At 45.3% G+C, this 24,793-nt stretch overlaps 3 protein-coding genes across 7 annotated transcripts in view; 1 reads left to right on the plus strand and 2 right to left on the minus strand.

Annotated features, from left to right (window-relative positions):
• Positions 1–1,922: 1,922 nt before the first annotated feature.
• Jpt2 (Jupiter microtubule associated homolog 2) lies at positions 1,923–18,973 on the minus strand. Of its 2 annotated transcripts, none has more exons than XM_005081586.4 (5): positions 18,825–18,973; positions 13,473–13,621; positions 9,803–9,945; positions 5,451–5,499; positions 1,923–4,677 (listed from the first exon to the last, which is right to left on the minus strand). In XM_005081586.4, exons 1-5 carry the CDS (start codon positions 18,866–18,868, stop codon positions 4,490–4,492), a joined length of 573 nt encoding a protein of 190 aa, XP_005081643.1. In that variant the 5' UTR covers positions 18,869–18,973; the 3' UTR covers positions 1,923–4,489. The 2 variants fall into 2 exon arrangements, with proteins under 2 accessions (XP_005081643.1, XP_040604245.1); XM_040748311.1 differs by lacking the exon at positions 18,825–18,973 and adding an exon at positions 15,593–15,645.
• LOC121141262 (solute carrier family 25 member 39-like) lies at positions 6,391–7,777 on the plus strand. 2 transcript variants are annotated; one of them, XM_040748310.1, is made up of 2 exons: positions 6,687–6,784; positions 6,826–7,777. In XM_040748310.1, exons 1-2 carry the CDS (start codon positions 6,687–6,689, stop codon positions 7,523–7,525), a joined length of 798 nt encoding a protein of 265 aa, XP_040604244.1. In that variant the 3' UTR covers positions 7,526–7,777. The 2 variants fall into 2 exon arrangements, with proteins under 2 accessions (XP_040604243.1, XP_040604244.1); XM_040748309.1 differs by having other exon boundaries at positions 6,391–7,773.
• A 478-nt stretch (positions 18,974–19,451) lies between the features above and the next one.
• The window catches only part of Cramp1 (cramped chromatin regulator homolog 1), a 61,597-nt gene continuing 56,255 nt past the window's right edge, over positions 19,452–24,793 (minus strand). For all 3 annotated transcript variants that reach the window (XM_013121744.3, XM_013121743.3, XM_013121742.3), the window contains exon 21: positions 19,452–22,990. In XM_013121744.3, the coding sequence (XP_012977198.1) occupies positions 22,826–22,990 (165 nt within the window). In that variant the 3' untranslated portion in view covers positions 19,452–22,825. The remainder of the gene's footprint in view (positions 22,991–24,793) is intronic.

The following is a 24,793-nucleotide window of genomic DNA, read 5'->3' on the forward strand; positions in this document are numbered from 1 at the left end:
CTTGGAACTGACCTCAATTTCTTTGCGAAAGTATCAAGTGTTCTCTACAGCTCCTATAATTCAATTTTGACAAAAATGACATAATAGTAGGTATTTATTGCAATGTATAGTTTTTCTGATCCTGGATATTGGAAGGTATTAAAAGGCCCTAAAGTTGCTGGGCAGTGGTGGTGCACACCTTTTTTTTTTTTTGGTTTTTACGAGACAGGATTTCTCTGTATTGTTTTCGAGGCTGTTGTCCAGCCCAGCCTCGAACTCACAGAGATCCGCCTGCCTCTGCCTCCTGAGTGCTGGGATTAAAGGCGTGCGCCACCTCCGCCCGGTTGGTGGTGTACATCTTTAATCTCATCACTTAGGAGACAGAGAAGGAAGAGCTCTGTAAGTTGGAGGCCAGCCTGGTCTACAGAGCTAGTTCCAGGACAGCTATGGCTATTGCAGAGAACCTGTCTCAAAATAAAACAAAAGGACCCACACTATTCCTCCACAGCCTCAGATATCTGAATACTGGATCCCCAGTTGATGATCTGTTTTGGGAGGCTTAGGAAGTGTGGCCATGTTCAAAGAGCTATGTACTAGGGCCAGACTTTGAAGTTTAAGATGTGAGCTGTTAGCTCTACCATTCCTGCTTGCTGAATGCTTCCCTGCCATGACGGTGGACTCATACCTATGGAACCTTAAGCCCAGATACACACTTCTCCTATAAACTGTCTTGGTTATGTTGTCTTATCACAGTAATACATGTCAAATGTGCTACTTTAATCATGTCCCTAATGTCTGCCAAAGCCCAAATGTCCCTACTATGTCCCTTTCATTCTTTCATGAATTGGATTTCAGATAGACTACTACATGGTTATAACTAAGACAAGAATATTTCATGATTGATCTACCAGAATGCTAAAAATTAGGAATAGAATGTTAGTTTAGGAGCGAACACAAAACCATGTAATTCCAGTATTATTTCTACCTACAAATGAGATGGCAACTGTGACATTCTGACTTCCTTTTCCTTACTCTTATCACAGACAGAGCCCCAGAGTCAGCCTCTGGAGACATGCAGACATCTTTAAGTGCCTGTCCAAGGCTGGAACAGTTGCTAAATATTATATTATCAGTTTCTAATCCAGTTCATGAAACTCATTATATTTCTTTTTTTTTTTTTTTTTTTTTTTTTTTGGTTTTTCGAGACAGGGTTTCTCTGTAGCTTTGGAGGCTGTCCTGGAACTCACTTTGTAGACCAGGCTGGCCTCGAACTCACAGACATCCGCCTGCCTCTGCCTCCCGAGTGCTGGGATTAAAGGCGTGCGCCACCAACGCCCGGCGAAACTCATTACATTTCTAATTATGTGTAGACAAGCAAGTTAAGATGTTGTTTCAGGTAACACACTTTTATTTTCTTTATGAAGCATCAGTCTACCTACCTACCTAAGACAGGGTTTCTCTGTGTAGCCCTGGCTGTCCTGCCTTATAAGCACTGGGGTTAAAGATGTGTGCCACCACTCCTGGCTTGCGAGTGGTGGTTTAGATCTTAAGCCTTGGTCCTGCATTCAGAATGGTGTGAAACTTCAGAGAGACTCACCAAGTAGGTAGTCACCCTGCCACAATCCATATAATTTACATGAGGATATGAGTTTGGTTGGACATTTGAAAACAGATAAGCACACAGGAAAGACATCCAACTCGTGTTTTCTCAACAAAGCTATAGCTGAATACCCTACCTCATCAATGTAAAGCTTGTTATTGGGGTATTTCAAAGCCAAGTTGGAGCTGGTTTCCTCATCACTTGTCCTAAATAATACACTTCAACCTCAGAAAACTAGATAGTATGTTACAGCACATTGCCCATTAATTCTGCTCAAATCTTAGGAACTGTGTCCCCAACTATGGAGGCGCTTGTATACACAAATACACACAGGCTGTAAGTATGTGGTTACTAAGTTTAATCCAACCATTATACCCATTTCTGCCTCATAAAAATAACAAAACATTACTATCAAAATTACATTATGATGTAAGGACAGGTTTCTTGCTGACATAGTGCTAGAAAAATGTTGGCACCAAATGCACTTAAGGCTTAATGCAAGTGATAACTGTGTAACTTCTGTGTAACATTGGATTTAGCTGGGCAGTTCCTCCTCCCAGGAGGCAGAAAGCCCATGTGCTAAGCCCAGCTTCAGAGAAAGAGACAGAAAGACAGGGGAGTTGAATAAGGCAGTTGCTGTGAGTCACTGTCTCAGGGCCCCGTATCCTCTCAGCCACCCAGGCCAGCAAGTGGCGTTTGGAGCTTTTCTCTCACTGGGCTAATCGCAGGGCCAGCACAGTGATGTCAGATTCCTTCTTGACAATGCAATTTGGAATTCACAAATCATTTTCTACTTAAGAAAGCAGTTACAAAAGGTTTATTTCTATCATTGTATTATTTCCTTATAAGTTAAAGACATTAGTGTCTGGGCTAAATAAAGCAAACATTTATGACATTTTCTTAAATGGAAAAAATGCTCTGAATTCCAAATGACATCCTCATGACTGAACCACAAACCATTTGAGTTGTTACAGAATTACACACATGTAATACATGTTTTTTAGCTTCAGGATACAGGGCAACTGAAGGGGAAAAACTCTTTGGTTGACAAAGCCATGGTCAGAACTTTCAATGAACCAGGTGTAGGAAACAGGACTTGGCAGGTGGCTCCTGCAGGCACTTAAGCATCTAGGTCAATATAAGTGTGACTGCAAATTTTTGCTTTCCAAAATTTAACGAGGGCATTTCTGGCATCTGCTATGAAGCTCTGTAGGCACTAGAAATAAAAGCAGCACCACTTAGCCATTTTTACAGATGCCCACCGGAAGCGGAAAAGAAGGAGCTATGTTTGCAGCCCTTGAGGGCTGACCAGGAGGGACATGTGCCCAATATGAAATAACATAACTGGCAGCAGCATGACTGGAGCCCACTATCTCTGCTGCCAAATGACAGTTGCAGCCTTATTACCAAAACGCATAAGACCCAGGCCCAAGGAGCACTGTTTATGAGCAAGGTTGAGAAGTCGGAAGCAGCTCCTCTGCTTTGGTGGACCACAGTGATGTTTTTCTAGGTGTTAGGAAGCCACATGGGTATTCATAAGAAACCTCTGCAGACTGGTAAAGAAACCCATCCATCCCAGTATCCTTCAGCAGATCTTCCTCTCAACTACAGGAACAAAGCAAGACAGGGAAACCAAGAATTCATTCACCCAATACCCAGACATATCAGAGTAGTTTTTTAAGTCCTGCAGAGGCCTGAGACCGTATGTATAGGAGAACCATGGACAGCAAGAGCCCCCTCACAGGTGAGGAACTAAGGCCCAGACTTAAGGCTTATGAGAGAAACAAAAGGAACAACCCACATGCAAATCTGGCATGACAGGAACCAAGCCAACCACAGAGGAAGACAGGCTGCTACCTAGACCTAGCCACGGTTTTAGGTGCAGGAAGGAGACAATTCAGAGGATCAGGGTATAAAACCTTCCATTCAGGACAAGACTTAGAATAACTGTTTGATTTTCTGTTGACTGCTACCAAAAAGATCAGTCATGTTCCAACACTATAGGGTGATGTACTGAGGGGAAGAAAGGGGAGGAGACACTAGGGTTCAGAGGTAATCTCAGAGGTGGAAACATTTTGGCGATAGGCATTCCCTGAAAGGAGAGGTTATGTAGACTGCACTCTGTCTTTAAGAGTTCCTGTTTATGTGTTTCTACTCCATCCCACAGTGAGGGACAGGTAGACTGGGTTTTATTTTCCGATCAAACCATTCTTACATGCCCAAAAGCCAGCAGACTGCTGATACAAGGACAAGACAGACCCTAGTGATCCTTTTGCTAATGGGTACCATCTCTTCTGCCCTCCCCAGAACCTTACTGTTCTACACAGACCAACTAGAGAGGAAGCATAAGAACATCCCATTTTATCCCCACAGATGTGTATCTTAGCAGTGTGGAAGGCACAGTCCTCTCTGCCACTTTTCCAATGGCAACAAGACCCATGAGCAGCCAACCCACACGCATGACAAGCCCTCTCCCACACGCATGACAAGCCCTCTCCCACACGCATGACAAACCCTCTCCCACACGCATGACAAACCCTCTCCCACACGCATGACAAACCCTCTCCCACACGCATGACAAGCCCTCTCCCACACGCATGACAAACCCTCTCCCACACGCATGACAAACCCTCTCCCACACGCATGACAAGCCCTCTCCCACACGCATGACAAGCCCTCTCCCACACGCATGACAAACCCTCTCCCACACGCATGACAAACCCTCTCCCACACGCATGACAAGCCCTCTCCCACACGCATGACAAGCCCTCTCCCACACGCATGACAAACCCTCTCCCACACGCATGACAAACCCTCTCCCACCCCGACTCATTTGGGTTAAAGGAAGCACTAACATTTGGCACCCTATCTCTGAGTGTCTGGTCTGATTACAGGCAGAGCTGGAGCCTCTCAATAGAAGGAGATGCTGGATTTGCCTCCTGGTGGGTTCAGGACCTTGTTATGGGAACGAGGTCGTGGTCCCAGTCTGGGCTCATGACTGTCAACCGTAGGTGTAGGCTCTGGTATCTTGGCATGGTCTGCTTCTTTTGAGCTTCCCTTCTCACTCTGGTCTCCTTTGGGTGCGAAGTTTGTTGTAGCTGTGGGACAAAGTCAGCATTTGTCTGTGAGAGGTAGAAACTACACTATGAAGCAAGCTACACTAACTGAAAGTGGCCCAGCATATTGAGTAAGCTCTGAATTCTACTAGGCCCCACTTGGTCTCAAGCCCATGCAGCATTCTGGATCCCTACCCTTCATACTGGCACAAATGAACTTCGAGATCAGTGATTCTCAACCTTTGGGTTGCAACCCCTTTGGGGGTTGAATGACCCTTTCACAGAGGTCACCTAACACCATCGGAAAACACAGATATTTATGACTCATAACAGCAGCAAAATTAGTTATGAAGTAGTAATCAAAATAATTTTTTGGTTGGAGGTCACCACAACATGAGGAATTGTATTAAAGGGTTCCAGTATTAGGAAGGTTGAGAATCACTGTTTTAGAATAAAAAACCTAAAAGTATTACCAGAAGTAACTATGCTCATGATCACTTAGCCTGCCTGCCTGCCTATTTATCTAATGTGTGTTGGTGTTTTGTCTGCATATTTCTGTGTGAGGGTGCAGAATCCCCTGGAATATCACTGTTAGACAGTTGTTAGCATCATGTGAATGACGGGAATTGAACCCAGGTCCTCTGGAAGATGGTCAGTGAGCCATCTGAGCCACCTCTCTAGCCCCTTGGTGACTCTCTTATGCTTGATTTGGTCAGCTATCTTGTAAGACATAGAGGAATGCTACCTTGTTTGCCAAATATACTAGTAACTCTCCTAGCATCAAGTCTCATAGAAGGGGCAGGAAAAACACTTACCGTTCAGGTCAGATTTAGAGTCTTCACCTTCACAGAGCAAAACATGATCCTACAACAAGAAAAACCATCAGCTTAGTGCTCATTCAGGTAGACAAGGATATCTGAGGATGGATGACTGCCTTTTAAAAAAAAAAAATCTGGTCTACCTAAGGCTTGAACCTAGGACCTCATGCCTGCTAGGAAGCAGTCTACCACCAGGCCACATCCTCATGTTCTCTTTTTACTTTTTGAGACAGGATCTCATAAAATTTTCCGAAGTCTAGGCTTGAACTCACGGTGTAGGCAGGCAGGTATTGAACCTCGGCATCCTGAACAGCTAGTGTTATAGACTACACTATATGGTCTGTTTCGTTATTCATTTGTTTTGTTTTTTTGAGACAGCTTTGGAGCCTGTCCTGGAATTTGCTCTGTAGACCAGGCTGGCCTCAAACTCAGAGATCTGCCTGCCTCTGCCTCCCAAGTGCTTGGACTAAAGGCGTGCGTCACTAATGCGCAGCTTATTTGGTTTTGGAGATAGGGTTACTCTGTGTAGCCCCGCCTATCCTGGAACTTGTAGATCAGGCTAGCCTCAAACTCAGCTAGTTCCAGGACAGGCTCCAAAGCTACACAGAGAAACCCCTCTCAAGAAACCAAAACCAAAACAACAACAACAAAATAATTTCCTGTTTTAAAAAGCTATACCTTATTACTCTTTTTTTTTTTAAGGTTTATTTTATTTATTACATATGCAGTGTTCTGCCTACATACCAGAAGAGGGCACCAGATTGAATTGTAGATGGTTGTGAGCCACCATGTGGTTGCTGGGAATTGAACTCATGACCTCTGGAAGAGCAGGCAGTGCTCTTAACCTCTGAGTCATCTCTCCAGCCCCCACCTTATTACTCTTAAAAACAAAAACAAACGGCGCGCCGGACCCTCCATCGGCCGCGGAGCCACTAGGCCCGCCAGGCCCCTGGCGCGGCGCGGCGCAGGCACCGGCTCAGAACCAGGATTGAAATTCCAAGATGGATGATCAGGACCCCGGGGGCATTAGTCCCCTTCAGCAAATGGTGGCCTCAGGAGCTGGGGCCGTGGTCACCTCACTCTTCATGACACCCCTGGATGTGGTGAAGGTCCGCCTTCAGTCTCAGAGGCCCTCAGTAGCCAGCGAGTTGACGCCTTCCAGATTCTGGAATCTCTTCTACACCAAATCTCCCTCTACTCTACAGTCCCCAGGGAAGTGCCTCCTATACTGCAATGGTGTCCTGGAGCCTCTGTACCTGTGTCCTAATGGCACTCGCTGTGCCACCTGGTTTCAGGATCCTACCCGATTCACTGGCACCTTGGATGCCTTTGTGAAGATTGTGAGGCATGAGGGCACTAGGACCCTGTGGAGCGGCCTCCCAGCCACCCTGGTGATGACTGTGCCAGCTACTGCCATCTACTTCACTGCCTATGACCAACTCAAGGCTTTCCTATGTGGCCAGTCCTTGATCTCTGACCTCTACGCACCCATGGTGGCTGGTGCCCTCGCCCGCATGGGCACGGTAACCGTCATCAGCCCCGTGGAGCTCGTGCGGACCAAGCTGCAGGCTCAGCACGTGTCATACCGGGAGCTGGCTACCTGTGTTCAGGCTGCTGTGGCTCAGGGAGGCTGGCGCTCACTGTGGCTGGGCTGGGGTCCCATCGCCCTCCGCGATGTGCCCTTCTCAGCTCTGTACTGGTTCAACTATGAGCTGGTGAAGAGCTGGCTGAATGGGCCGAAAGACCAGACATCTGTGGGCGTCAGCTTTGTGGCTGGTGGCATCTCAGGAACGGTGGCTGCCACCCTTACTCTACCCTTTGATGTGGTGAAGACACAGCGACAGATCACACTAGGAGCACTGGAGGCTGTAAGAGTGAAGCCCCCAAGAATTGATTCCACCTGGCTCCTGCTTCGGAGAATCCAGGCTGAGTCGGGCACCAGGGGACTGTTTGCAGGTTTCCTCCCAAGAATCATCAAGGCTGCTCCCTCGTGTGCCAACATGATCAGCACCTACGAGTTTGGCAAAAGTTTCTTCCAGAGGCTCAACCAGGAACAGCCTCTGGGCTCCTGAAAGGCGAGGAGCAACAGCTCTTGAACGGGCGGGGGCAGGAGTCTGAGCCAAGTGCCTTCCTTCCCAACCCAGTCACCCAGCTACCCTCACATTTTGATTCCTGCTGTTCTCCTTACTAAGATCACCACTTGTCCACCTCCGAGCTCAAGACCAAATGTGACTGACAGCTGCCCCTTTCTTTGTAGCCCCTTTATGTTTGTTGTAGCTTGGCCTCGAGGAATCAAGACCTCGGGCCAGGCAGCCCTGTTTATTCCCCCCCCCCCTAAAGATGATGACCTGTGCACTGCTGTGAAAAAAACAAAACAAAACAAAAACAAACAACAAAACAAACATGGCAGGGCCTTCCGGTGTAGCAGGATTTGTCTTGAAATCTAGGTCTTCCGTTTTAACAATTCTAATACTGAGATCACCATGTTTGTACACAACCTTTCTCCCCCTTCCCAGCCCATGTCCCTGACCACCTACTATCCAGACAATGTTTCAAGTTACCCTGGTGTCAAGACACTGTAGCAGAACATGCCTTGGAACTCTGGGTCTTCCTGTCTCTACCTGTGAGGTGCTAGATTCTACTAGACCTGTGTAACTACATCTGGCTAGACCCTATCTTTTGGCTACTAGAAAGATGGAGAAAAACTGAAGGTGGATGGAGACACATATTATATACCTGCTTAGCATTCACAAAGTCCCTGGCACTGAATAAAAACTGGTGGGTCTGTGGGCCAGGCAGTGGTGGCAGTGTGCATCTTTAATCCCAGCACCTGGAAGCAGAGGCAGGTGGGTCTCTGGGAGTTTGAGGCCAGCCTAATCTATAGTGTGAGTTACAAGACAGTCAAGGATATAGAGAGAAACCCTGACTCAGAACAAAACAAAACACCATAAAAAACTGGTATGGACAAGCCGGGCGGTGATGGCGCACGCCTTTAATCCCAGCACTCGGAAGGCAGAGGTAGGTGGATCTCTGTGAGTTCGAGGCCAGCCTGGTCTACAGAGCGAGCTCCAGGACAGCCTCCAAAACAATACAGAGAAACCCTGTCTTGAAAAAAAAAAAAAAAAAAACTGGTATGGACAAACACATCCGTAATCTCAGAACTTAAACTGTTGAGACAGGAGCATTGCTGTCCTGGGCTACAGAGTGAGATTGAGGTCAGTCTAGGGTACAGAATAGGACCTGGTCTCCAATTAAAGGGAGGTGAGGGCATGGACAGATGGTTCAGTAATCAAGAGCACTAGTAGCATCCTGAAGAGGATTTGTGTTCAATTTCCATCACACACAACCATTCATAACTTTCAGAACCAGGGGATCTGATGCCCTCTGATTTCATCAGACACCAGGTACACAAGTGGTATACGAACATGCATATAGGCAAATACTCATACATATAAAATTTAAAAATCTAGGAAAATTTTAAATAAAAAGAGTAAATAAAACAAAGATACTGCTAATAATTATAACAATAATATAGTCCTGGGCTTCATTCCAATAAGCTTTGGGACAAAAGGCAGCTAAGGCTGACTTTGGCCAAGCCTCTGTCTCAGTCCAGAGAGTTCTGAGATCTAATCAGCATGTTCAAAGGTCAAGTCCAAAGCCACATTATTCTGGTATTCTTTTCCCAGCAGCTCCTGAGTTGGAGTACTGGCAAAGATCATGTTCTCTCATTACAAGGGAACTTTCACTGGATCATAGCCTGTGATCCCTGTTTGCCAAGCACCATAAATCCTCAAAGATAACTAATAAAATCAGCCTTGTCCTCCAAAACAATACAGAGAAACCCTGTCTCGAAAAAACCAAAAAAAAAAAAAAAAAAGAAAAAAAAAAAGAAAAAATCAGCCTTGTATGGAGAAAAGCCCACCAAGAGCCATTTTGGGCGGGGGAGGCAGCTCTCAGGTAGAGCATTTGTCTAACGTGTACAAAGTCCCGAGTTTAATCTCCAGTATCATAGAAGGTACAGACCCATCATCTTTCCTGTCAAAAATCTATGAGGGTCAATCCCTTATACTATGTGCTCAGTCATCAGACCTCACACACACAAAGCAGGGTAGCACAGATAGGTGCTTGGCAGCTGCTGTGTAGAGAAGTGAACGGAACTGCTTCCCCCAGGGACTTAGTTATGAGGTTGAAACATGTTTTCTGGGTGACTCCAAATTTAATGATGAATTACCATACCTGGAAAACCAACATTGCCTATCTGTCTCTTCCTAACTATGTCACAGGTGCCTTGGAACTTTTAGAAAGAGTTCAGTTGGCACAACTTTTATTTTTCCATATGTTGTCCATACCTTGGGCTTGTTTGGGTGTGCCAGAGGCGCAGTGGCAGTGACTGGGGACCCAAATATGTCACTAGTCTTCCCACCAGGTGGGTTTTGACGCTGTCGAGTCTGCACAGGAATCGATTCATCAAAGATACCACTTCCTTTGCCTCCTGCAGAAACAATCACAGAGCATGAACATCGGAGCACCCACCTGATCCTACTCCACTGTTGTCACCTGCAGAGACAACCTTTCACCCAAGACTTAACGTCTTCCTAAGCTCCAGGGAAATAGGGTAGTATAATAAGTCCCTGAAGCCTTAACCTGGTCTGTTGCAGCCTTCATGTGCACAGCCAAGCTGTCCTGGGATAGACTCTAAAAGGGAGAAAGAATAAAATACAACCTTTCCCCACAGATCCCTTAACACTGAACAATGCAAGTGTTCCAGTGGAAAGTCTCCTTTGTTAATCAGGAAGAGTTCTTTTTTGTTCCCCTTTCTCCAAGAAAGGGTTTCTGCCCTGGAACTAGCTCTGTAGACCAGGGTGGCTTCGATCTCACAGAGATTCGCCTTCCTCTGCCTCCCAAGTGCTAGGATTAAAAATGTGTACCACCACTGCCTGGTCTCAGGAAGAGTTCTTAAGCAGATTAAAAGCAAACAACTAAATGTTTAGTTCACTACTATTCATGGTGAACCTATAATCTGGAAAATATGTCATTGACCTCCTTCTGGCTAGAATTTGTAGTGATGACTAGACATCAACAAGTTAAGAGAGACATGTTCCTTACTGCCCACTGAGTTTACGAAGCTCTCAGGCCCCCTTCTACACCAAGCAGTTATCTGAGAGCGAGCTAGCAGAAACAGAAGAAAGCTAACATGTTCTTTTAATGAGATGAGTTTTTCTGAGTCCTCCCGAATAACTACTAAACAGTTATTTCTTAGCTATCATAATCACATTGTCATCATATAACTCTGAAGAGCAACCTGAAGGAAGAACAGGAATGCCAAACCCTTTTTTGAGGAGTTCTTTTTTTGCAAGCTAACACACCTAGCAAAAGGCCCTTCAGGGTCCTTCTGGTGGAACAGAGTACCTTTCTGGAAGACACTGGCTTGAAGGGGTCAGGAGCATAGCTACTGGGAGGCTTGTAATTGTTTATAAAAGTGGAGACTGGCCAGGCATTGGTGGCGCATGCCTGTAATCCCAGTGCTCGGGAGGCAGAGGCAGGCAGATCTCTGTGAGTTTGAAGCCAGCCTGGTCTACAGAGCAAGTTCCAGGACAGCCTCCAAAACAATACAGAGAAACCCTGCCTTGAAAATCCAAAAAACAAAAACAAACAAACAAACAAAAAAACCACTTGGGGATATACAAGAGCTGCACCTTTGTAAAACTTGAGAGTGATTAAAACATTCTAAACCCCAGCCATAGACGTCCTGGAGATCAGTCCCCAAAATGTAGAGCATAGGGCTCCACAGCCAAGCTGTCAGTGTCTACTTATTAACTGTGTGATCTCAAATAAGAGCACTTTGTACCTCTACCCTTTGAACTGTAAAATAGAAATAAATGATACCCAAAGTGACAGTGAAATCAAACCATCTGACACAGGTAAAAAACAGGTACATCCAGTGATCACTGCCTGAACCTTGAGGGGAAGAGACAATTCATTTCTGGGTCATTCTTGACTGTCCATAGAAACTCACTTTATTTAATATGCAAATTTGGCTTGCTTTAAACTTGAAGAAATACACTTAGTAACAGAACTCAGGAGGCTAAGACAGAGGACTAAGAATTCAAAGTGAAACTCTGAAAACCAAACAAGCCAGGCGGTGGTGGCACACGCCTTTAATACCAGCACTGGGGAGGCAGAGGCAGCACAGCTCTGTGAGTTCCAGGACAGCCAGGGCCACGAAGAAAAACCCTGTTCCCAAATTCCCTGTTCCTCCCTCCCCCTCAAAAGAAAACCAAATAACAACAAAAACCTCAAGAAGTGGGAGTTGTGGCTCAGTGGTAGAGTGTTCCACTGTCTAGATACACTGAGTTTAAACCCCAGCAAACGGAGGATGGGGAGTAACTACTACAAATTTTGGTCAGGCACTGCTCATTAAAAAAAAAAAAAAAAGTGAAACAGAACACAGGAAAGTTCTTAGGATACAACTGTCACAAAGAGTTGTAGGGCAAAGCTGAGGAAGAACTGCTCAGGAGACAGGACAGCACTGTTCCCAGAAACTCCCTGTGTGCCCCTTTCCTCTCCCTGGTTACCATGAGCCTCAATTTTCTTGAAACCATAAACTTGCTAATTCTCAATACAGTGTTTTCACTTTTGCCCCCATCTTGAACAAGAGTTCTGCTTTTGCTTCTGTAAAGGAGCAGTCACATTGAAGTCTGATAGCTTTGAAGTATGGAAAGAGGTTAAGAGTAATAACTGCTCTTGCAGAGGATCTGGGTTTGGTTCTCAGCACCCTTAGAGCAGCTCACAAATGCCTGCACTCCTGTTCCAAGGAACCCAACACCTTCTCTGACCTCTGCATACACATAGAACCCCCCCCCAAGTAAAAATTGGCAGAATCAAGCACAAACGTACATCATGGACAAAAGTAGACAACTTCTTTACAATGGAAAGTGTATTTTAAATTCATGTGCCTGACGATCTTCCTACCCAGGCGGTTGGTAGTGCTCACTTTTAATCCTAGCACTCAGGAGACAGAGGCAGAGGTAGACAGAGCTCTGTGATTTAAGGCCAGCCTGATCTACAGAGTGAGTTCCAAGACAGCCAGGGCTACACAGAGAAACCTGGTTTCCAAAAAACAAAAACAAAAACAAAAAAAACCTCTTAGAATGTATAATTTGCATAAAATTTCAGAATATTAGGGGCTCTGATACCCAGAAACCCATCACCCACTACCCTTGGCAACTTCATCAAGTCATCTGCTAAGTAGACGGAACACAAAAGATTCTCTAGGCACCTTCAAGAGAGAAAGTGACAGCCAGGGAAAGCCCTTCTTTCCCTTAAAACAAAGTGTTCACAAGGGGTAAGGTGCCTCAGAAGGTGTCTAAAAGAACCCACACACAAAGAAAAGCAAGGCCCATGGAGACTAGCAGGAAGGTTCTGAGTTCGCAGTCTGGGCTACACAGAGAGAATCTGTCTTTCAACAACAACAGAAAGCAAGCAAACAAACAAACCCAGAACAAGCTGGGCATGGCAGTACATGTCTTTAATCACAGCACTGGGGAGGAAGAGGCAGGCAGAACTCTTGTCTTAAAAAACAAAACAAAACAAACCTTAATTAAGAAAATGCCTCTGAAAAGTGAGCTGTAGGCAAGCCAATAGGGCATTTTCTTAATTAGTGGTTGATGTGGGAGGACCCAATCCAGTGTGGGTGGAGCCATCTCTGGGCTGTTGATCACGGGTTCTATAAGAAAGTAGGCCGAGCAAGTTTCGATGAGCAAGCCAATAAGCTATGACACTCCTCCCTGGCCTTTACATCAGCTCCTGCCTCCAGGTTCCTGCTGTTTGTGCTTCTGTCCTGACTTCTTTCAATGATGAACAGTAATGTGGAAATATAAGCCAAATAAACCCTTTCCTTCCCAACTTGCTTTGGTCACAGTATTTTATCATAGCAATGACAAATAACCCTAAGACAATATTTTAGAAAGAACAGAAGAGAATCAAAGCCAAGGGATCTAAGAAGTAAAAAGACCACACCTGGAGGATTTGTCCTCTTGGGTATGTTTTTAGGTTCTTCAGTTGGTCCAAAAATATTAGATGCCATCCTATTAGGCTTGCTTGAAGGAATAGCTTCTTCTGGAGTTGCAAAAAGATTGCTTGATTCTCCTCCTGGGGGCTTCATGGATCTAGAAACAGAGTAAACAGTCAATAATAGTCAACTAACAGGCTCCCAGGACTCGTTAAGAGGGGTCTTTCCTATGGTTTAGTCCAATACCAGGCTGGCAGATCTAAGTTTGAGGCTAGTCTGGTCTACGTAGTGAGACCCTGTCTGAAAAAAACAGAAACAAACAAACAAAAAACAAACCCAGAACTATTTTATGCCATCTTGACACAGCTGTAGTCTTCTGAAGGGAGGGAACCTCAATTAAGGAAATGCCTCTTATGAGGGAGATGTAGGCAAGCCCATAGGGCATTTTATTAAGTAGTGACTGATGTGGGAGGGCTCAGTGCACTGTGAGTGGAGCCATCCCTGGGCCGGTGGTATGTTAAATCCCAGCACTTGGGAGATTGAGGCAGGATTTAGACAGAGTTCAAAGCCAAGGTAGGTTACATAGAAAGACACATATACAGGTGTAGGGGTAAGGCAGACCACATATGGAACTTTACATTTTTTAAGAGTCATAATGAGGATCAGAAATTAGTTTTAATACTCTGCCAATATCATTTTAGATTCTGAACAGGATAAAGGACAATTTAGTTTACATGTAACCTTTCTGCTTAGTAGCCATGGAAGCCAGGGGTTCCCCTGCCAGAATTTACAGGTGCTAATCTGGGGTCAGGCCCAACCTGGGAGGATACAGTAAAGGGGTTCTTCCCCTTGTGTTTCCCAGAGACCTTTAGGAAGGCATTAGGACATAGCCAATGCCCTAGATCCTTTGCCAGGTTTTGATCCAGACCCCTTCTTATGTGTCTTTTAATAAGTTCCATGTTTCTCTTTATCTTAGGTTCATCATCATCTGATAATTCCTGACTTAAAGACTCGCTATATTGGGATGTCTAGTGTAACCACTGAAATGCCTAGACTAGGAAGAAAAACGACCATTGTGGCAGCATTGTTTAATTTATATCACGGCATATGAACGAGCATTCCCTTCTAATCTTTACTGATGTTCTACAAGCATAGCTTTTAATTAAACACTCACAAAGAATTGGCTTCCATGTCTTAGTCACAAACAACCACACCTATCTTAAGTTTCAACCTTTGGGAAACTTCATCAGGCACGACTGGGAAGTTAAAAAGTGAACAGTTTTTTTTTTTTAAGTGAACAGTTTTTACTGAAGCTGCTGAAGACTTATGGAATTACCGTCAGGATAAACTGCAAGGGGAACGTTGGCGGATTCCATGGCAATCGAGAGTGACCAAGGCAGGGGACAAACATGCTAGGCAGACAGCTTAGTGAGAAGTTTGATTAGAAAGGGCAAATGGGGGAAGGAATGAGAAAAGAGGTAAAGAGACAGAGACAGAGGACAGAAGAGAAGAGGGAGACAGGGAAACAGCAGGAAAGATGGAAAGACAGAGCAGCCTAAGTGGGCGGGGGTCTTTCTTTTTTTTCCTTTTTTTTTTGGTTTTTTCAAGACAGGGTTTCTCTGTATTGTTTTGGAGGCTGTCCTGGAACTAGCTCTTGTAGACCAGGCTGGCCTCGAACTCACAGAGATTGCGGGGGTCTTTCTTTTAAAGGGGTCCTTTGCATCTGGATGGCAGGGTACTTCCTGAGTACATTCTGCCCGGTGACAGAGGCCCTGAATCCTTACAATTACCTCAAAGCTCGACCCTGATGTCCAGAGCACAAGTATACAACTGCCATATGATGAAATAATTTGTATGCATATTTCAAATACTTGGTTAGAATTGTGTGTGTTTTTTGTTGTTGTTGTTTTTGAGACAGGGTTTCTCTGTGTAACAGCACTGTCTGTCCTGGAACTTGCTCTGTAGACCAGGCTGGTCTTGAACTCACAGAGATCCACCTGCTTCTGCCTCACAAGTACTGGGATCAAAGGTGTGAACCACCACTAGCCAACACCTGGTTAGACTTTTAAAATACCCAACACCTGGTTAGTCTTTTAAAATAACCTTAGTTAGGCATAGTATCTATTACCTGTGATCCCAGAACTTGCATGCCTTTAATCCCAGCATTCAGGAGGCAGGTGGATCTCCGTGACACAGTGAGTTTCAAGGCAGTCAGGTCTCCCTACATAAAACCCAAACTAAGAAAGGTAATCCTCGACTATATAGTGAATGCAAAGCCAGCCAAAGAAACCAAGACCATCTCAAAAATAAAAATACATGTATTTTGAAGAGGGGCCACTTGAAAGTGAATTTTAAACAAGTGAATGGCCCACATTCTTTCTCGTTTGTTTTTGAGACAGGTTATCTATGCAATTGTGGCTGTCCTGGAACTCTATGTAGAACAGACTGGTCTAACTCAGATTTCCTTCTGTCCCTGCCTCTCACTACTGAGATTAAAAGTGTCTACTACACATGGTCCCACCCTCTTTCACTAGGCCTAAGCACTGAGTCTGCATAGCCCCACACATTTAAGAAAATAATTAAGGATGATTGACACATAAAAGGCAAGAGTGGGGGTTAGGACTGGCTGAAAAGCTATGCAAATAGCACCTACTCAAGGGTTAGCTAACAACAGCAACAAAATTATCTAAAATGTGTTTCATCCAAGGAGGTAAAGGCTGTTACCTATTGCAAGGTAATATAATTGGAGTTCTCAGATTGCCTGCTCTAAGGCTTGCAGGTGCCCTACAGAAGGGTAACAAAATGCGCTAGTCATGCTTCAACAGAAAATGAAGGCTGGATGGATACTCAGCACCGCAGATGCCAGGCATGACTGACAGGCCTTTGAACCAGTGCCTGATCACTGTCTTCTTAGGAGGGAAGGGGAACCCTGCCCCATCCATCAACAGTTAGCATTTCTTGAAGGACCTTAGTAAGGGGTAGAAAAGTTCATTTGAAAAGGAAATTAAAAAAAAAAAAAGTTTAACCAAGTTAGGTCCACTAGAAAAGACTTAAGACTACCTGACATCAGTGCCCACTGACAAACTACACAGTTCTGACCATCCTTAGGTTTTTCTTGGATTGTCAAGGTTTTTTGTTTGTTTTCTTTTGTTTTTTTCGAGACAGGATTTCTCTGTGTAACTGCCCTAGCTGTCCTCGAACTTATGATATCTGCCTGCCTCTGCCTCCAGAGTGCTGCGATTAAAGGCATGTGCCACCACCTCCCTGCAGAATGCCAGGTTTAATACCCTTGAGTCTATGGTCAGCTCTTTGAAAGAGAGACCTGTAATCATTAGAAATGAATTAAATTTAGTATAAAGTTGCATTTGAGCAGAGTTAAAATTCCTACATCATTCATTGTCTTATTGGGGTTTGGAAAGAGCTGAGCCAGGATCTTAACAGCGCTGGCCTCAAATCCACTATAAAGCTAATGCCAACTATGAACTATGAGCCCTCTGCCTCCACGTCCCAAGTGCTAATCATCTCTATTTACTTACCAAGTCACTAACGTCTGTTGCGTGTTTGACTTTGCCAGGCCCTCGCTCTACACTCTGACCTTCCCAGTCACTCTGTGGCTATTCTGTACCCAATTCCGGACACAAAACATGGAGTGACCAAGTGCTCTGCCTGGATCTCAGGATTTAACAGTGTAGCCAGATCTGTGTTCCATGTGCATGATGCAAGAGAAGCAAGCACTGTGTTCCTGGTACCTCAAAGCCATCTTGGGAGAGGAGCCCAGACTGAGTCCATGGTGGGGATACAGGACACAATGGCAGTTACTGAAATTAAAGCTAACACGCATACAGAAATTAAGGATCTAGTATTGCTTTGTCTACTTGTCTGAATTGTAATTTGAAAACAAGCAAAGTAGAGTGGTGCCATACTAAGTTTTGGCAAAGATAATGGGTCACTTGGGCTGGAGCAGTGTCCATCTCTACCCCAAAGACAATGGGGCAAGCACAAGTTGCACAGCCGACAACAGCAATTCGAGCCTCAAGGCTGCCCCAGCAGGGTCTCACAAATGGGACTGAGTTCAATAGGCCTTTCAATAAATAAGGCCCCTAACAATGGCACAGTGTGGCCTTCTGGAAGCTGCTAGCAGCCATTATCACAACACCACCAACGGAGTGGAAGGAGCTAGGGAAAGATTAGCCAGCTCAGACTTTTAGGGCCAAAAATCACAATGTGGCGGTACATTCTAATTACTTTTCCCTTTAGTAGTACCCCTTAAGTGTTTCAATAGAAATATTCAAAGTATACAAGACAATATAAGAGATACAGGCTAAGATGAAAAGCTACACAGTTCAAGTGGACTATGGAATGAGAAAACAGTTGGACAGTGTTAATACCCCCGAACCTCCCTGCAACGGTGAACTTCAAAAAAACTTTTAGGGAGTGGGATAAAGCCATGGGAAACAGATGTGGGGCACACCCCTCACGATTATCCATTTTATGGGTGAATGACAGCAATACCATAATGCTTTTACAATTCCAAAGTCCCCAGCTCAAGAAAAATCTTCAGCAAAGACATAACACGGGGTTAGAAGAAAGGAAACCCTGCAATGGAGTCCTTACAGTAGCTGCAGGCAAAAATCAAGGCAAATCTTTGAAGCAATCAGTCTGACTAGGCGCTATCTTCCCCTCCACCTGGGTAAAACGCCATTCACAGCCGGGTTTCTATCAAACATTGGCCAGACAGACTGAGACTTCCAATTATACTTCATCATCCAATTAAGGAAGCTTCCCTTGCCCCCACACTCAGATATAAATGAGGAATTCTCCCTTTTCCCAAAATCCTCTCCATGGACGCCTACTTCATAACTAACTTCCGGAGCTCGGGAAGTCATTACAACACCAGTTTCATTTTATCACTCAAAGTAGATCATACAGAAAGTCCAGATGAAACTGTGTTGGGAAAGGTCCCCGGCCAGGGAGGCCCAGTAGGTACACATGATGGACACCTGGTCGTGAATTGGGTCATTTTGCTACCACATTCAAGGGTCGTCGTAACCAGCCAAGGGAAGCTGGACGCGGGAAGGACCTAGGAGCCGGCAAACGGAGCTCGGCAGCGCCGGGCTAGCGACCAGCATAGACAAGCGCTTCAGGAAAGACACGTGTCCTCGTCCCGCCGCCCGGTGTCCACTCCGCTCGCTCGCCCTCCAGCCTTTCTGCGAGGCCCGGCTTCAACCAACCCGAGAGAGTGCACGCACTCAGCACCTTCAGGGGAGCCACGAGTCACACCCACCGCATCTGTAGGGCCTCCCGCCCGCCACGTGGCTACAGTAACGCGCCCACCTGGGCCCCAGCACTCGCCAGCGTACCTGGAGCCGGACCCGCCAGCCTGGCCGTCCGCACCCTGGAACATGTCGGCCGCCGCCCCGCGCTTCCCCAGCCGCTGCGCGGAGGTTCCCGCTTGGTCCCGCGCAGGTACCCTGACCCGCCCAAGCCCGTTGGACGCCTCCCGCGCCAATCACACTTCGGCAGCCTATCGTGGAAACATGCCCCACTCCCGCCCCCCGCCCCCAACGAGAGGACGGCTCGGAGAGAAACGCATCGCGCTTACAGCTGATTGGCCGCAGCAGCCGCCTCTCATGGTTTCAGGCGTGTGGATTGGTTCACAGCTCGCCCCGCCCTCCGACACCAGCGCGTCTCATGGTGCGAATCTGCTTGTGGACCTTTGGGGTTGTGGCGCCTTCAGGCGGGAGCAAGGGTTCAGGGTACCGCACACCAGGGCCAAAACAGAAGCTGCAGGCTGTGCGATGACCTCCGCCTCTGTTTTCAGTGGTCACTGAGGCCCTGACTAACCCCAGGATTCGCCGAACTCTCCTGCTGCGCCCATCCCTGCCTGTTGGCTCCAGGGTTCATCTCACTAATGCTGCACCTTCGCCAGACCTGAATACCTCAAGCACGCTGGCTTTATAAGCAGGCACAAAAGACAAGTCATTAGATCAAGTATTAGTATGTATTTATGCACAATAAAAACATTTACAAGCTGAACTGGAAATTTTAGCTGAAGTTTAACAGTTTTTGTTTATTATATTAAATAACCAAAACACCTTTTATTCCCAAAAAATTGGTAAAGAATAAATAATGTAATTTACAATATGGTACAAAAAATAATCAGAAGGACAGGCATTCTGCTTTATACATATACTGTATATTTATAGTCTATAAAACAAATTCACATCTCAAGCCAGAAACCTCAGATGATATGGCTTAACGATTATCAAAGCAAACAGCACTGAGTTCTGCCTGCTGGCTGCACCCTTCCCGCCAGCCAGGGTATCTTACTAGCTAGTAAGGCTTGGACTGGTGCAGTGCTTCCAAAACTGGACTGACCTCATCAGGCTATCCTCTTGGAACGGTATAATGTGGGTTTCTTTCCTCTTTTTATTTCTTTAAAATTGATTTTTCCTTTTTTTTTAAATTAAGACAAAGTATGGCATTTCCTCATGAATGCATCTGGCAGATCTGTTTAAAAAGTACATGAAACAATTTCCCTCTAAATGTGTTTTGACCATTTCTAGTAATGTGGTCTGGTTAAAAATGCTATTAAATTGAATGAGGCTTTCCCTAGCAGTGAGGCCACAAGGAATGAAAAAAGAACAGGGTGGGAAAAAAGGTTGACCAACAGATGAAATGTCCCCAAAGTCATACTCCCTGAGCAAGTATACTATGCCTTTACAGGATATATGAACTTCAACTTGCCTGAGCATCTTCTATAGGACACAATCCATGCCAAGCACCAGAGATACTGAATCTCAAACTTTTGAAAAGACAATCAACAAAAAGTCTAAGACATTAGTATTAACAAAAAATTTTCTCAGCCGGGTGGTGGCGCATGACTTTAATCCCAGAATAAAGGAGGCAGAGGCTGTCGAATATGTGAGTTCAAGGACAGCCAGGGAACAGAGAACTCGTGTGTATGTGTATCTCAAAAACAGATCTCACGTATATCACACTAAGTTCCCATGCACAATGGAAGCCCTAGGTGATCATGAACCATCAAAACTGATGGAAAGGCAGAGAAAGACAAAGAACCCAGGAGGCTTCCTTGCTGTTTAAAAATCTCCAATCTTTACAGTTTCCAGTTTTATGTAAGGATATTTGGTTAGGTTGGGAGAAGTTATAACCACCGATTCTCTGCTACAAATGATTAATACGGTGATGATGAGCAACTGTGTCTGTCTGCCTGTTAAAAAAGCAGTGGAATCTTCTAGAACCCTGCCAGTTTCTCTTAGTAACGAGTCAGTCCATTACACACCTGCCTGTTGCTAGGTGACAATGGCTGTAGGCTCTGCTCCTCAAAGCAACCTCAATTCCTTTTAGAGGACACAGAGTAATGTGTGCCTCAAGGCATTTATTGCCTGATGAGAATCAGCTCAGGAACCGAACTGTCTAGTACTATATGGTCAGTTACCAGGATGGTACAAGCACCTATTCTTAATGTGGGAGAGTCTGCTTAAAACAGTGCAAGGGCAGCTAGCAATGGCCTAAGTTGAGCCTGGTATCCTAACTGTGCTACAGTCCCAAGACCTAAATAAATGCCTTCAGCTAAGAAAGGGAGTGCTGGAAACACACGATTGGGTAAAGATACACTAGTGACTTCACCAGTCTTTCCTAACAGACTGCTTGATGCTCTCTTCATCCTCTAAGAGTTTTAGACTTACCAGACCTAGGGGCTTACATATCAGGATCTGGGGCCGATCCTTTGCCAGTACCAGTGACAGGAGGATCCTAGGAGGTGAAGTAATTTGCTGTCAAGAGTCACTATCCTCTCAGTTCCTGCAGTGGAGCCTGTATTCTAGGGTTTGTAGTAGATGGTGAGACAACAGGATCAGTGTTCCACTAGGGAGGTTTCCGACCCGTTCTTCATTGCAGACAGAGAAGTAAGAGCCTGAGCTGGTCTTAAGGACTACTCTGCAAATAAGGAGAGAACAGGTAGAGAGCAGAGGAGGCAGTTTCAGGACTGTCAAGCCAGATGTGGTGGTGTATGCCTTTAATCTTAGCACGTAGGAGGCAGAGATGAGTTCCAGGCCAGCCTGGTCTAGAGATTGAGTTACAGAACAGTCAGTCAGGGCTATACAGAAAAACCCTGCCTTAAAAAAAAAAAAAAAAAAAAAGGAAAAGAAAAGTACAGGACCTGTCAGCCCTGGCTGCTGTGTAGAGAATGAGCAATGAGAAGGTAATACAAGTGTCACCTGTTCACCCAGACATACAGGAGTGACTGTGTTACAAGGAGCTGAGGGCAACAGAGGGGGATGAAACTCTTGTTGGCACCATTCTAAACAGGTTAGCTACAATCAAGACTGCTGACCTACTGGACTCTAGAAGAGAGCTGCTAAAATACCGCCAAGTGAGCTCTTACCACACTCGGACATCTGAACCCCGCTTGAGTCCCAGAACAGGAAAAGAGGCAGCCTGGGGCAAAGACAACCCTCAGACACCAGCAGTAACACATGAAAAATTAGAGCATGCACAAAAGCTGTAGGTAAAGCAGTGGACTGGGGGTAGGGGGGAGGAAGGTAGAGAAGAGTGGTATCTTAGGTCACCTAGAAAGAACTGGGCATTTAGCAAAGGAAGAGAGCAGAGCCACCTTACTATTCCTTGTCCATGTCTCCTAATTCTTAAACCACAAGAAAACCATTTCCAACCAGCTTTGTAAGATCCTATAAAACATCCATACAACCTGCAAGATATACTTTCTTTCACCCTTCTTATGCTAGGAAGAACCAAACCTCTGCTAGCTACATGACTCTGGGACCCTTTTCTGTTTCATGGTCAAGGTATCCAGGAAGTGGTAGCTTGCAGATACCATCAAGCAAGACCCTGGTCCACCCTCAGTGTCCCTTGCAATATTACCACATACAGAACAAACAGGTAGGGGAAAGGATATCAGAAGAAAGCAGCAATAACTGTGGCCTCCCTGCACACAGGCTAACTAACAGCTCCCAAGACAAAATGAACACCAGGCATGTCTCTTGCAAGGAGGAGATCCTCTGGAAGGCTTAACAGGTAGACATACAGTTGCGATTGCCACATAGGCTACAGGACTATGAGTAAGGGCTCTAATGCCAAAAGGATTTCTGATGTCTACCCTTCTCAGAGCTTGTCCTGGCCTCTGTGTATGGTACTGGCCCTGATTGTTGGGACAGGCCATGATAAGCTGTTCCTATGGACTGCATATCGTATGCTGTTAGAGGTGCTCTGGTTCACCGTCTCCTGGGGTTCTGGGCTTGATTCTCTCTGTGAAGACAGTTTCATGGGCCAGCCCTGTAGACTTCCCTTGTGGATTCCAGGATGCCCATGTCACAAGGCACAGTCACTGAGAGAGGTCACCAACAGGATTACCACCTCCTCCACCATCAAAAAGAACTTCTCGGCGGTTAGGCTCATTGATGGACAATTCTTGGGCCAGGTCATTAAATCGAGATATGTAGTCAATGCTGTTTTCATTCATCATGCATACCAACTGGGAATCTACCACCTGTAGGACAGAAGGGACAAGAAGACCACATTAGCTGGAGGATGGTTTACCATCCTGACTAGAGGTTCTTAACCCCCAGAGCAGAATGTCAATAGTAAGAGCCTATTGCTCTACCAGGAATTTCAGAATCGTTGGTGGTCTAAGCACATGGACTTTCTGTAAGTACATACTCTGTACACGATCCTAGAAAAGCCCCAGGAACATGAACCATCTGATGCTGAGTTGTAGTAGTAGCCTCCCTGATACTCATGAGGAAGACAGTCCACAGAATGGTTAACAATGACAAGAGAAGGCAGAAACTTTACAAAAGTAGGCAAAGCAGAGGTGCCTCAGAGAAGAGTTACATGAGGCACTCCAAAGAGTCAGGATCTCACAAGTGTGGGTACAGGTATATCAACATTGGAGGAAAAAAAACCCCATCCCAGTGCAAAGGCTATGAGAAGATGGAGTGCAGCTGCTCAGGAAACATGAGAAAACCAGTACACTCAGCACATTAAGCAAGGCAGAGACAACTATTGGGAAGGATACAGAAATTTGTTAAATCCTGGGTGTTAAAGACATTATCTTGTGGAGACGTTACCATTCTTGTCTTTCTCCATTATACTGGAAGACTCATGATAACAGGAACTTCTGTCTATATAGTGACTATAATAACACTTGGTAAGACTTGCATATTTTCTTAGTGAACTACACAATAAGAATTAATATGGCCCCGGGCGTTGGTGGCGCACGCCTTTAATCCCAGCACTCGGGAGGCAGAGGCAGGCGGATCTCTGTGAGTTCGAGGGCAGCTTGGTCTACAGAATGAGTTCCAGGACAGCCTCCAAAACAATACAGAGAAACCCTGTCTCGAAAAACCAAAAAAAAAAAAAAAAAAAAAAAAAAGAATTAATATGGCAGCCGGGCGGTGGTGGCGCATGCCTTTAATCCCAGCACTCGGGAGGCAGAGGCAGGTGGATCTCTGTGAGTTCGAGGCCAGGCTGGACCAACAGCCTCCAAAACAAATTAATATGGCAAGAACTAAATTTTAAAATTCTTACTGGCAATATTGAACAAATTGAAATCTGTTCTAAAAAAAAAAAGGAGGTCTGGAAAGACAGCACAGTGTGCAACAACAGAATTTGTTATTTTGCTGCTAAGCCTGATGATCTGAGCTTGATCCCTAGAACTACAACAAGGTAGAAGGGGATAACACTCATACATGTAGTCTTCTGACTGCTATACATGTACACATGCACACACGAGCACACATTCACACACACGATAAAAAAAAAAGTAGAGCAAAGACAGGAAATGATGCACACCTATAATCCCACAACTTCTGAGGCTGAAGCAGGCAGAAGTATTGTGAGTTCAAGACCAGTCCAAAGTACATAGCAAGCCCCTGTCCCAAAAGAGACTTCTTTCATTTAAGTATTCATCCCCTGCTTCCATGGTATCAACAAAAACAGACTGCCTTATCCCTATAGACTAGACCCATCACTCTTACTCAGATTCCACTATCAGATCACTGCATTCACAAAAGATTGCTACCACACTTCCAGATGATGAGGGCCCTTTCCAAAGGCAGTGATGTTTTAAAGCACAGAGCTCTTAGAAAGGCCCTCTGCTGAATATACTGGCTCTTTCTGCTGATGAATGTGTCTCCATCACTTGCTACAGATACAATATTCTGTGTTGCTCACTGTCTTGAATACTACATCACAAGGGAAAACGCAAATGCTGACTTGGGAGTCTGGCTGCCTTGAAATGCAGCATTCCTGACCTTAAGGCTCCAACAGCGTCCATCTCATAGATACCAGG

The sequence above is a fragment of the Mesocricetus auratus genome, unplaced genomic scaffold, assembly GCF_017639785.1.
Source record: "Mesocricetus auratus isolate SY011 unplaced genomic scaffold, BCM_Maur_2.0 Super-Scaffold_100007, whole genome shotgun sequence".
NCBI lineage: Eukaryota > Metazoa > Chordata > Mammalia > Rodentia > Cricetidae > Mesocricetus > Mesocricetus auratus.